Here is a 13,676-nt window from a genome sequence, read left to right as displayed (position 1 = left end):
ATTCTAAAGGTTTGTGTAGAAATGTATAAAATGTATAGAAAAGTCTCTGGAAGATATCTCAGTTTGGAATGTGAAGGCATTTGTGAAATAATTAGGATAGTTTAATCGAGGCTGTGCCAAGAGATGACAATTTAACTAGGAAGGAAAATTGTCAGTTTCAGAAAGAGGATCACACTATTAAATGACCTAATTTTGTTAGACAGCCAACGTCTCCAATATCGGAGTATTAATGAGTACAGTAACTAGTGTTGAGGCTCTCAGAAATCTTAGCTAAAGACATTGATCATGGTTCTGACTGCCTAGGCTATGTGAAAAAACATGACATACAAAAAGTAAGTAGAAGCATATTTTAATCAACAGAAACCTCATATTTTTTATTGTTATTGAATGATAATTTTTGGAAACTCAGTAATTTACATAAGAATACCTTTTAAATAAAGAATATGGGCCAGTCACGGTGGCTCACACTTGTAATCCCAGCACTTTGGGAAGCTGAGGCAAGTGGATCACTTGAGGTCGGGAGTTTGAGACCAGCCTGGCCAAAATGGCAAAACCCCATCTCTACTTTAAAAAATACAAAAATTAGCCAGCATGGTGGCATGTGCCTGTAATCCCAGCTACTCAGGAGGCTGAGGTGGGAGAATCACTTGAACCTGGGAGGCGGAGGTTGCAGTGAGCCAAAATCGTGCCACTGCACTCTAGCCTGGGCAGCAGAGCAAGACTTCATCTCAAAAAAGAATGTGATTTTTTAGTCACGAACTAGGAGTCCTATTTATTGGAAAACTCACACATACACTGGGGAGAGGAGGTTTTTGCTTCGGCTGAGCTCTAAAAAGCAGTAATTTTTCATTTAGAAAAGGGCATTGTATGAGCAGAAGACAAGTCATTATGATATTGAACTCAGGAACAGCCTATTTCATGTTCTGGCAGGACTCAAGGGGACAGAAACTGAAATGAAGGATAAAGGAGAGGAATGAAAGCTCTCGGAAGATTAACTTGTGGTTTGTCCTTTCCATCCAAATAGAGATGGGTGCCCCCCTTTTTCTGTTCTACATTACTCTCTCCTTTCCTGTTTCCTAATATACATACACTCCTACCTCTATACCTACCCCACCTTCACCCCCAAGCCTGAGGCTGCAGCCTGTCAAGGCTCTTCAGTGTCACAGCCAGTGAGACCACCTTTCTTATGAGCCCACGACAAAAAGTAACTCGTCCGTTGCTCAATGCTGGACCCACAAGAATGGATCAACAGTTATTTGTACCTTATGGTTAGGCTTTTCAGATTCTTAGAATCTAAACAACAGATAAATCTCTTGCTAATATTGAACGTCTCTTACAGCATAAATTTGAGGTTTCATTACGTGAAAAGGCTCTCCACCAACAATGACGATACAAAGCAAGCAAAGGTAAGAGGAGGACTTAGAACTCTGTCCTGCCACAAACGTACAGTCAGAACTCTACAACAGAGCAGCAACCTTGCAAACGTAGGAGTCAAGGAAATATTTATCTTCCTCCTGGTGAGTTTAGACTGTATCATCTCTGAGAATGAATATTTGTCCTTGGAATGTTTGTGTGGACATGAGTAAACATTTACCAGCTAGACACTTGGGAGACTAAGGAGGACAGTCTGCAAGTCACCTGATAAGGAGAACTTGAACTGAATGGGAACAGACTCAAGTATGCCTACCCTGAGCTGCTCTGCAAAACTTGGAGTGCCAAGGCCACTGTGGACTATCCTAGTAAGAGTGTCTGTGGCATTATTCTAGAATGAATAACCTAGACTTGAGGAATGTGGTGCTGAAGAAACATTGTCAAGAGTGTAGGAAAGGATTCTAAGGCAAGAACAACTCTTATGAGTGAGGTTAATGTTTCCCAGAAGATATGAGGAGTCACCCAGTACAGTGGAAAGAGAAGTGGGATTAGAACTGGTAACAGTTCTAATGGGTGGGTGGGTGGGGACCCCCATAAAGTGTTTAACTTCATGGTGGCTCACGCCTGTAATCCCAGTACTTTGGGAGGCCAAGGCAGGTGGATCACTTAAGGTCAGAAGTTCGAGACCAATCAGGCCAACATTGCAAAACCCGGTCTCTACTAAAAATACAAAAAATTAGCCAGACATGGTGGCACATGCCTATAATCCCAGCTATTCAGGAGGCTGAGACACCGGGGAGGCAGAGGTTGCAGTGAGCTGAGATTATGCCACTGCACTCCAGCTTGGGCAACAGAGTGAGACTCCATCTCAAGAAAAAAAAATTTTTTAAACTCCTTAGTGCTGTCTCTTGGAGTATGGGAGAAGTCATATTAGCATGTAGTTTGGTTATTACCCCAACTGTATAATAAAATCTGATAATCTTACACATGCCTGTGTGGTCTTGTGAAGCAACCAGGCTATAAAGGAAAGGGGAGCTTACCCCATACTCATCGCCTCATGGGGGCCTACCCAGGGCCCAGCATCTATCAAGGAAACTGTTTCAGAATATGACCATCAAAAAAGGGAGCCGTTGTTCCCATTGAACCTGGAAATGATGAGGAGAAGCACAGGATACTGGCCACTAAAAGCTAGCTGCCCAGCTCAAGAGCAGCCTGAATTAAAACCTCCATTGGAGGCCAGCTGATGATCACACTACAAATCTCTACTTGAGCCTAATTTGGTAAATTCGTTTTCTTAAGTCCATTTTATCTATATTTTAAAAATCATTCACATAGTTACACAAATGACTCTCTACAATTATTTTAATTTCCACTGTATTGTGGCTACTTTCCATGTATCATTCCTAAACTTTTATAATGGCTTTTCTCTTTTTTAAATTGATTTGGCTCATTGATAGTTTATTTTATTGATTTGTTTTCTATTTGTATGTCTACCCTTCCTCCCCTTGCCAGATGCACACACAAAAACTGATTTTTTTAATCAATTTTAAAAGGATTCTAACTTATTACATATTCTCCTTTTATCATTTCAAAATTCTCACCTCCTTTTTTTCTGATCATTTTTTAGCAATTCGTTTGAAAATAAATGAATAGGAAATTTATTTTTAATCTTCTTCACTTAAGTAATGAAAATGTTTAAAGCTAAGGATTTTCCTTGAGTTCTGCTTGGCCTCACAGATTTTGCTCATAAGGTTGCCACTACACCATTTTTCAATCCATTCTTAATTGCAGATTTGAAATTCCCTCTATATTTCAAAGTAAATGGGAAGAATTTTTTCCCAAGAAGTTAAAATATTTTTCTTCCATCTTTTGTTATTTATTTCAATTGTATTGTACTATGGTCAGAAAATTCTGCTATAATAGATCAACCTTTCAAAAGATGTACTGAGGCTTGCTTTTTTATCAATATGGTCAATTTTTTAAATATTTCATTGGCATTTGAAAATAAGGTATATTTTCTATTCTCAAAGTTCTCTGTGTGTGTGTGTGTGTGTGTGTGTGTGTGTGTCGATATAGATAGATAGGTATGACAACCTTATTAATTGTTTTGTTCTCAGAACACAATGTTAAGAGCTCAAGCCTGCTGTCAAGTAAACCTGGGTCCAACACTTTCTGTAGCATATCATTGACTGCTCTAAATGCCAGTTATCATGGGGGTAGTATCCCAATGACTGCAGAGCTTTGTACACATTTCTTTCTGGTGTTTAATGGAGTCCAAATAGTAGGTCTCTATAGGAATTCCTATTAAAATCTCCTGTCTTCCTTTACACTCTAATCCCCTGAACTCCCAGAATCTTCTCACTCTTCTATGCCAATAAAAATTCTCTGGCCAGTCGCGGTGGCTCATGACTGTAATCCCAGCACTTTGGGAGGCCAAGGCAGGTTGATCACTTCAGGTCAGGAGTTTGAGACCAGCCTGACTAACATGGTGAAACCCCATCTCTACTAAATACAAAAAATTATCCAGGCATGGTGGCATGTGCCTGTAATCCCAGCTACTCGGGAGGCTGAGGCAGGAGAATTGCTTGAACCTGGGAGGCGGAGGTTGCAGTGAGCCGAGTTCATGCAATTGCACTACAGCGTAGGCCACAAGAGCGAAACTCTGTCTCACTCTGTCGCCCAGGCTGGAGTGTAGTGGCACGTTCTTGGCTCATTGCAACCTCTGCCTCCTGGGTTCAAGCGATTCTCGTGCGTCAGCCTCCCGAGTAGCTGGGTTTACAGGCACATGCCACCACACCTGGCTAATTTTTTATATTTTTGGTAGCGATGGGGTTTCACCATGTTGGCCAGGCTAGTCTTGAACTCCTGACCTCAAGTGATCCACCCACCTGGGCCTCCCAAAGTGCTGGGATTACAGGCGTGAGCCACTGTGCCCAGCCAAAATTCTCTTATTCTGACATCTTGGACTCCCCAAACCCTCTGTCCTCTACTCATTCCCATCTGTATGTGTCAAGCTCCAGACACAGGGCCTTGAGCTGTTGTCTCTCATCCTGAGTAAATGCCATTTATCTTCAGCCCTACTGCTTGAGAATCCATCCTCTGCTTTTCCCTGCTGATTCCTCGTCCTTTTTCTCCTCAAAGAACAGAGAAAGAAGCAGTAGCAGAGAAAATGGTGACAAACTCTCCACATGTTAATAAACGTGATCACAGCTATGTTTAAGTCTCATTACCTGCCTCACGTGTGTCAAAACTTAGAATTCCAAAGAGCCACGTACATCATCCAACCACCACAGTGAGTAGCATCCAGACAAGGTGAATTTTACAAGGTTACAAAGCTGCTGGGTTAACTTGTCCCAATCCAGTTTCCCCTCCACTATTTTAGCTTGAACTTCTTGGGAATTTCCTGACTGCATCATTTGTGATGACTTCATCTTAATGCACACAAATTAGTTCCCTTTAGTTTTTCCCTAAATTTCCTAGTCTGGTTGACTGGATAAAAAATGTGTAGAAGATTCTGCCTTCTATTCCTTCCTTCATCCCCCAGCTACCCACCTTTATACCCCCTCCTCATTGCTCTAGAAAGGAGCAAATGCAGAATTGGCCTCATTCCAGAATCTGAGAAAGACACCAGCTACTTCAGAAAAGCAGAAACTCTTTACAATACCAGGATTGGGAAGAGGTGGCTAAAGAAAAAGGAAAATCTTTGCACAAAGAACTACCTGATACACATGAAAGCCTACACTGAGAACATCTCATCTAGGTCTTACCATCAAAAAGGAATTTTCTTTCCCTTCATAGAAACCACAAAGGTCTGAATCTGACCCAGAGGACTATCCTTGTCTAATCGTGGAAAGGAATCTTGACTTGAAACTGTCCAAGAGCTTCGACCAATCCAGTAGCAAGAGAAAGGGTGGCCAGGGTGCCTACTGATGGGAGGAGCTCCTGAGCCCAGCCCTGGAGGCCTCAGAGTTCAGAGGCTCACTCAGATGATGCCAGAGAGCAAGAGAGAGGAACCGGGGTTTGCAAACCTTGTGGCTTTGTCTGTTTCCTGTTTCAGCAAGGCTGCTGTGCAAAAAGAAAGACAGTACCAAGAAGGGACATGTTAATGGGGCCCAGACCTATGGATTGAAAGCGTGTGCTTTACCCATCTGCTGTCTTGCTCCATCTGAGACCAGAGCCAAGATCTGCCCAGGAGCTGGAATGCTTTCCTGAGTGGCTTGAGTCGGAGCCTGGGACTCGGAGGTAACTGAGAAGGAGGATGCTTTTGTGTCCTGGTTTGGGAACTCCAACTTTGGGGTGGGGCAGAAGATGCTCTACCATCCCAGCTCTCCTGGGTGAAGAAAGAGCAGGTGGCATAGTTTAAGGGTGTTGGGGGTTTGGGTAACCAAGAAAGTATCCTGTGTTGGTTTCCCGTGGCGCTAGCCTTGGCACAGGGTACAGCTTGCACCACTCCTCTGTTCCAGTAGATTAGATTAGATTACATTAGATTAGGAGTAAGTCAAATGACTTAGTTCAGGCTACCCAGTGATATGGGCATGAATTAAATGACCTTTTATAGTTTTCTTCAAAGCGGGGATCCCTGAACACAAGACTGCCTTCCCAGCAGCTCAAGCGTAGGCCCCTCTCCCCTCAGTTCCCACTGAGAGCTCTGGGCCAGGAAGGCCAACCCATGCAGGAAGCCATTCATTGCGTCTGTTGCACACACGGCCAGGAAGTAAAAGCGAGACTCGGAAAGGCATGTCAAGCCACAGTCAGGTGAGGAGCCATGCCCTGTTCTCTCTCTGCAGCCTGAGAGACCAGACTGAGCCTTCCAAGCCAGTAACCCTTCCTCCAAGCTCTAAGTGAGCCCAGTCATGCTGCCAGGGGGGAATGTCAGAGATGCCAGAAAGCCTGGGCAGTGACCCAGTGATCTTTCTTTGAACTCTACAGGGACCAGTTCCCTTTTCTTTAGCAGCCTATCCCTGTCAGCCATCCTGCATACCTTCTTGTTTTTAAGCAAGTCAGTAGGGTCCAGATATCCCAGAAACTGGGGTAGGGTTCTATGCAGCATGCTGCACCACATCCTAGCAGTTGTGGTAGCCAAGGCATCTGGGAACACTCCCGTCTCTAAGAAGCCATTTCCACTGCAGCTCCTTTCTTGGGTAAGAAGACTCAATGTCTGCCCCGAGGAAGCAGTGAGCAGAGCAGCTGTGTGTTTCAGTGGATGAAGGTGGGTGGCCTAGGTGGAAAGCCCAGAGAGACCTCATCTCAGGCCCTGTGTTCTCCCCCATAGCCCTTTCCTCTTCATGGCAAGAAGGTAGGAGGATTCTCAATGTTCTGCCTCCACTACAAAACCTGGCGGGAAGCTGGAGCCAAACAGGGAGGGAACCTCACAACTTATGTGTGACACAGGCAGACCCCATCTCTTCCTTACCTTTCTGCTTGGTGTAATTGGGATGGTGATTATGTCCAGATCACAGAGAAGCCCTTTCTCCTTATAGCCCAAACCCGGGGTCAGAAGAAACAGAGAAGTAAATGTGACTCCAACCTTGGTCCAGCATCCCCTCAATCTGATAAACAATATACTCTGTCAAAGAGAGAGGGTTGAGAGGATGAGAGAAGGCATTCTTGGTCTTAAGAGTGCTCGTTTAGCTTGGAGCCTTTGTCTTACAGCACCAAGTCTTCAATATCCAACATCAGCATAACAAGGATAATATTTGGTTTTTGCCATTACTTTTAATGGCAAAAATGTCATTTAATCCTTATAACCTACAAGGCAGGTTCTAGCCCTATTTTATTTTATTTATTTTATTTTATTTTATTTTATTTTATTTTTGAGACGGAGTCTTGCTTGTCGCCCAGGCCGGAGTGCTGCAGTGCAATGGCACGATCTCGGCTCACTGCAAGCTCCGCCTCCCGGGTTCACGCCATTCTCCTGCCTCAGCCTCCCGAGTAGCTGGGACTACAGGAGGCCGCCACTATGCCTGGCTAATTTTTTTGTATTTTTTAGTATAGACCGGGTTTCACTGTATTAGCCAGGATGGTCTCGATCTCCTGACCTCATGATCCACCCGCCTCAGCCTCGCAGAGTGCTGGGATTGCAGGTGTGAGCCACCGCGCCCATCCAATCTAGCCCCATTTTATAAATGAAGAGACTGGGGCTTAGAGATGTTTAATAGCTTACCTAAAACCACACACAGGTAGTAGGTGACAGAGCCAGGATATGAGTCCACACAGTGTGACTCCAAGAGCCAGGGTTCTCCACTGCAATCCATGGCAGAATAGCCAGGGGCTGTGACTCAGGGATGCTGTGAGTGTAGGTTCCAGAGATGGAGTTCACATGCACATAATCCTGGGTCTCCTCCATTCAGTCATTTATAACAACAGACATGGGTCTCTCAGACCCTTTTTTTTTTTTTTTTTTTTGAGACGGAGTCTTGCTCTGTCACCCAGGCTGGAGTGCAGTGGCCGGATCTCAGCTCACTGCAAGCTCCTCCTCTCGGGTTCACGCCATTCTCCTGCCTCAGCCTCCCGACTAGCTGGGACTACAGGCACCCGCCACTTCGCCCGGCTAGTTTTTTTTTTGTATTTTTTAGTAGACATGGGGTTTCACCGTGTTAGCCAGGATGGTCTCGATCTCCTGACCTCGTGATCCGCCCGTCTCGGCCTCCCAAAGTGCTGGGATTACAGGCTTGAGCCACCGCGCCTGGCCCAGACCCTTTCTTTTTAAGTCTCTAAATAAAGAAAGTGGCAGGGAGAAAGTCAAGGGACCATCCCCTATGCCCACTCCCACCCTTATCCAAGAAGGAGTAAGTAGAAACACCTAAAGAAAGAAGAGAGCCATTCAGAATGGGTATGTAGAGGACAAACATTAACAACCTCACATTTCTGTTTGGAATCAATGCTGCCTGACACCAGAGTATGCTCCTCCAACCCTCAAGAGTCAGGCATTTGAGTGTTCAGGGCTTGACCACCCAAAACTCCTCTCAGGGAAGAAGACTGTACCACCCATGACCCTGGGGAATGAGTGGTAGGATCAGAGAGAAAACAAGAATCCTGCAGAGAATTCCAGACTGAGCCAGGATAGCGAAGTCCCAGTAAAGGGGCAGAGACTCTGCTACCTGTTGAGTCTGTTTGGCCTATAAATAAACCCCGAGGGGTTACAGCTAGCAAACGCCTGCTGGTTGGTGAAGCTGAGATACCCTCCTCCCAGGGTGGTGGGTAATGAGGTCGTGGGAGGAAAAGAAGCAGCAGCAGCTGTGAGGGGGAGTCCCTCTTCCTTCATCAGTCCCTGGTCTGACTCCAGTGATCAGAGGAGGCAGGACACAGAATTTCCAACGCTCAGGATCCAGCTAATCCAAGTCCAGCCCAACTCAGCAAAGTGACCAGAGGGTTCTAGTAGGATAAACTGCAGAAGGTAGGTGGGGAAGAGTAGGAAAGAGAAAGGCACAGAGAAGGAAAAGGGGATTTGGGTCTGAGTGCTATGTGAATACCAGGTAAAGCCATGCAGAGGGACATCCTGTGGCCCCTACACAAAGCCTGGCTCCCTGGAAACTTCTGATTACTATTTTTGTTTTGTTTCTTTTCTGTTTGCAGCAGCCTTATTAAGGTCTAATTCATGTGCTTGTGGGTTTGGATGGCACAATCTGTGTCTTGGCAAAGGAAAGCAGACTTGGCACCAGAATTAGCCCTGACAAGAAGGTGATCCTAAAGAAATGGAACCCTCATCTCCAAGAGTATTGGAGCCAGATGCTCTGAAATGGGTTTAGGCCAGCACTAGGCATGTGGCAGATGCTCAGTCAATACTGATTGAACTTGATCTGCACCTGAGAGACACGGCCGAGTCCTGAGCTTGGAGTGGGGGGCCCATGGACCATTGTCAGCACAGCAGGTTGGAGGAATTAGGGTAGGGTTTCCTCCTAAACCATGCCAGGTCCAGACTCATAAGTTAGTTGCTAAAAGTCAAGAAGAGAGCAGCGGGTGCTGGTCACAGGACTGGTCACCACCTGAGTGGGGTGTGGTTAGCCCTCCAGATCTTGAGAAGTGTCACTCAACTATGTTAGTAACAGCTTGGACCAAGACAGCAGTAAAGATACTGACTTTCTTTTTCAACTGGGGGATAAGAGGGCAGAGGGGCTCACTAGGCTGTTTCTCTAGAAGTCTGGAAAATGAACACACACCTGCCATCCAAGAGGCTATAAGCTCATTATTATTTTAATCAATTATTTATCATGTTCCCCTGACTTAGAGGCATGGTAAGATGTTCAGTCAAGGAGTAAGTGGCAGCCATAGAGACCGTTTTACTTTACAAAGGGGAAACATCAGCTAGAGAAGAGCAGCAAATCGCTGTTACAAGGTTGTATTAATTCATTAGAGACTGAGCCCAAGAGTCCTGACTCCCAGTTTGATACCACCATGTCCTCAGTTTTCAACCCACATGGATGGAACTCTGTGCTATTTCTGCCCCCTGGTCTAGGGAGATAGTCATTTTTCTGCCCATCTTCTGACCCCTCCCCTTCTCCTCCCTCTTGGCATTTGGCAGATCCAGGCATCTATTCCAGGAACGGGAAGCCAAGCGCAACAGGTGCTTGGAGGTCATCATGATCAGCCCAGACCCCAGGCCCTCCCCTGGCTTGGCCCGGTGGGCTGAGAGCTATGAGGCCAAGTGTGAGCGCAGGCAAGAGATCCGTGAAAGCCGCCGCTGCCGTCCCAATGTGACCACTTGCCGCCAGGTGGGGAAGACGCTGAGGATCCAGCAGAGAGAGCAGCTCCAGAGAGCTCGACTGCAGCAGTTCTTCAGGAGGAGGAACCTGGAGCTAGAGGAGAAAGGCAAGGCGCACCGTCCCCAGGCCAGGGAGCAAGGGCCCTCCAGGCGGCCAGGCCAGGTGACTGTCCTCAAGGAACCTTTGTCTTGTGCCAGCAGGATCTCTTCTCCCAGAGAGCAGGTGGGCCATGTCAAGGGACATACTGCTCTGTGCTCCGGGACCCTCTCTGGACAAGGAGGGTGGGTGGGCTCAAGGTCGCTAAAAGTGATCTAAATTAAGTCCTTCTTCCTCAGTCATATAGTAAAGTTGCTAAGAGCTTCTTATAGTAAAGTTGCCAACAGCTACTTATTCAGAGATTTTTGCTGTTGTGTTTTTGTTTGTTTAGCTCTTTTTGTTCTGCACTTGACTTGTAAGAGAGAAAAAAATAATTTTTAAAAACAATTCCAGGCTGGGCATGTTGGCTCACACCTGTAATCCCAGCACTTTGGAAGGCCAAGACAGGAGGATCACTTGAGGCCAGGAGTTCGAGACCAGTTTTTTGATAGAGACAAGTCCCTGTCTCTATCAAAAACTTTACAAACTAGCCAGGCATGGTGGTGCACACCTGTAGTCCTAACTAATCAGGAGGCAAAGATGGGAGGATTACTTGAACACAGGAGTTTAAAGCGGCAATAAGCTATGATCACACCATTGTACTCCAGCCTGGGCAACAAAGGGAGACCCTATCTCTAAAAAACTTAAAATAAAACAAATAAAAATAATTCCAAAGCTAACACCTATATCAGTTCAAACTTAGGCAATATACACATATCTTCTACAGCTATCTTATAGCATTCATTCATCCATCAGTCACCAAATATTTACTGAAAGTTTATTATATGCCAAGTACACAGGCCAATCCTTTTGACACACACACAGACATATCTGTCCTCTCTTCTTCTGCAAGGCTGTTGTGCCCACTCTTCTCTCTTTCTCTGGTGTTATTCCAATTCTATTAAATCACTCGGCTACAGCCTCATCTGGTCCAGGAAGCCTTCCCTGGCTTCTCCAGGCCACCTCTGCTGTCTACGGGCCTTGTGAGGTTAAAATCTTCCAAGATTGTGTAACCCTTAGAGGGCCCATTAGTCTGGCCTGGAAAGGAACAGTGTTGGCAAAAACCAGGGTATGCTGAGATGACGTTGGCCAGCAAACCATCTGTGTCTTCCTACTGAGGTTGTGAGCATGTTGACAGCAGGGATGTGTCCATTATGTTCCGTGGAAATGCTTGGCATTGTGTCCTACCCAGAGTGGGTACTCCATTAGGGCTTCTTAACTAGTGGATCTGTTATGCTCAATAGGAGATACTGTTCAGAGCAATGATCCCAGAGCCCAGTTGCAAAAGAAAACAAACTGTTTACTAAAGCAAAAAACCTCCCCACAACTCCCCACTTTACCTAGTCTTCACACAAAACCTCAATGATTTTCTAGCTGTTACTAAGAGAAAGGAAGTTTTCCTTCGAATATGGAAGGAATCTTATAGATTATCTATTCCAAACTCCTCACTACACAGACAGAAGACTGAGACCTAGAAAAGATGGGATCTGAACCCAGATCCCCTTAGTGGCCACTCAGACCAGTTCTCTTTCCATATCACCATGCTGGCTATCTAAGTGGCCAAAACCAAACAAGGTAGAGAGAGAGGGGGAAAAAACAACAACAACAACTAGAGATTCTAGAGAGAAAAACTGGAGAAAAGTACAGCTCCACATATGCCTGGCCTGAGGAGGACCATGCCTGCCAGTCAGGACAAGGATGTCAGGAGCAGGAGAAGCCCGTGTGGCTCTGAAAGCTTGAGTGGGCTACTTTGATTTTGTGGACCTGAAACATTGTCCTTGTCCTGTAATGAATTACCACAGACTGGGTGGCTTAAATAACAGAAATTTATTTATTACAATTCTGGAGTCTGGAGGTCTAAGACCACGGATCCTGCAGATCTGGTGTCTGATGAGAGCACTCTTCCCACTGTGCAGATGGTCTTCTTCTCATTGTGTCCTCACAAGGCAGAGACCAGAGACAGAAAGCAAGCTCTCATGTCTCTTCTTATAACAGCACGAATCCCACTCATGAGGGCTCCCTGCTCTGACTTAATTATTTCTCAAAGACTCCACTTCCCAATACTATCACATTGGGAGTTAGGATTTCAACACACAAATTTGGGTGGGAGGACAATAAACATTCAGTCCGTAACAGACATGATGGTTGGTTCTTCCTTCTGAAATCATCAAGAGAATCTTTCAAGAGGCTCCAGGCAGTGGTTTTCAGCATTCCCCACTTGCCTTCCAGGTGGCAGGCACCAGCTCTGAGGTCCTTCCAGCCCAGCATCCTCCTCCCTCAGGCATCTGCAGGGATCTGACTGACCACCTCTCCTCACAGGCTGGGGGCCTTCCTCCACAGGACCCTCCCATCAAGAAGCCACCCAAACACCACCGTGGTAAGAGCAGAGCCTCCCTCACTCCACAGGGCCTGCAGAGAATCCTGAGACAGCTGTCCCAGCTCACTGGCAATGGAGAGTCCCTGCCCCTTCCCACTTCCCTCATTTCCTTCCCATAAGTTCTAAATCAACTTATCCTCTATCTCTCAGGTACTCAGACAAAGGCAGAAGGACCAACAATTAAGAATGATGCCAGTCAGCAAACCAAGTGAGTTCCTGACCCTAACCCTCTCACATCCCATTCATTCCTCTCTAGAGAGAACACAATGAATTTTCATGTCCACCTTAATTCAGAAAGAGGAAGCCCTTCCCCACCCTACTGGCTCTTCAGAAGGGATTTCAGAAGGAATCAACCCACTGCCTCCTGACTTGATTCTTTGGTCCATTATCATTATTTTTAATTTCTTCTCTTTCCAGTTACGGAGTTGCAGTTCTGGATAAGGTAAGCACATATTCACTTTGAAGGGGTCGAATCAGAAAGTATTAGGCTCTGACATTCTGGAATTCCATGATAAACTTGGCTGGGATGGAGGGGCATCTTCTTCCTGGATGGCAAGGAGGTACTGAGCATAGACATGGGGACTAAATGGACCCTGTCAGAGCCAAAGCAGAAGAGGTTTGCTCTACACAAGCCAACCCAGGTGTAGGTTTTATGTCACAGGGTTTCAGGGGACTTAGAGACATTTTGAATACCCTTGTTCTTTCTCTCCAGGAAATCATCCAGCTTTCCGATTACCTCAAAGTAAGTGGCATGTGACCTCTCCCCTCAGTTCCTCCACCCACCTATCCCCGATCCTCCAGGCTAATCTTACCCTCTTGCACTTTGTTCCCGCACCCCCAGGAGGCCCTACAAAGAGAGCTGGTCCTAAAACAGAAAATGGTGATTCTCCAAGACCTACTGTCCACTCTGATTCAGGCCTCTGACAGCTCTTGGAAGGTAAGGGAATGAAATTTTTTTTGAACAAAACTCATGGGCTTCTATGTGTTCCCATCTCATTTTTCTTTCCACATCATCACAGTAAGAGAAAGGGTTTTGTCACTACTGAAAAGTGAGCTGGGAAGAGGCAGAAGATGAGGGTGATGGTGCTCAG

General features: G+C 45.8%; 1 protein-coding gene across 6 annotated transcripts in view; it reads left to right on the top strand.

Moving 5' to 3' along the window:
- Nucleotides 1–5,349: 5,349 nt before the first annotated feature.
- The window catches only part of TRAF3IP3 (TRAF3 interacting protein 3), a 27,034-nt gene continuing 18,707 nt past the window's right edge, over nt 5,350–13,676 (top strand). For 2 of the 6 annotated variants that reach the window (XM_050781378.1, XM_050781374.1), the window contains exons 1-7: nt 5,634–6,126; nt 9,893–10,295; nt 12,438–12,585; nt 12,736–12,793; nt 13,003–13,027; nt 13,298–13,327; nt 13,427–13,522. In XM_050781378.1, coding sequence (XP_050637335.1) covers nt 6,041–6,126; nt 9,893–10,295; nt 12,438–12,585; nt 12,736–12,793; nt 13,003–13,027; nt 13,298–13,327; nt 13,427–13,522 — 846 coding nt within the window. In that variant the 5' untranslated portion in view covers nt 5,634–6,040. The other 4 variants (XM_050781379.1, XM_050781387.1, XM_050781376.1 and 1 more) reach the window with 4 other exon arrangements.

Source organism: Macaca thibetana, chromosome 1 (assembly GCF_024542745.1).
Source record: "Macaca thibetana thibetana isolate TM-01 chromosome 1, ASM2454274v1, whole genome shotgun sequence".
Classification (NCBI taxonomy): Eukaryota; Metazoa; Chordata; class Mammalia; order Primates; family Cercopithecidae; genus Macaca; species Macaca thibetana.
The sequence above is the reverse complement of the archived record's forward strand: the minus strand, read 5'-3'. Positions and strand labels throughout refer to the sequence as shown.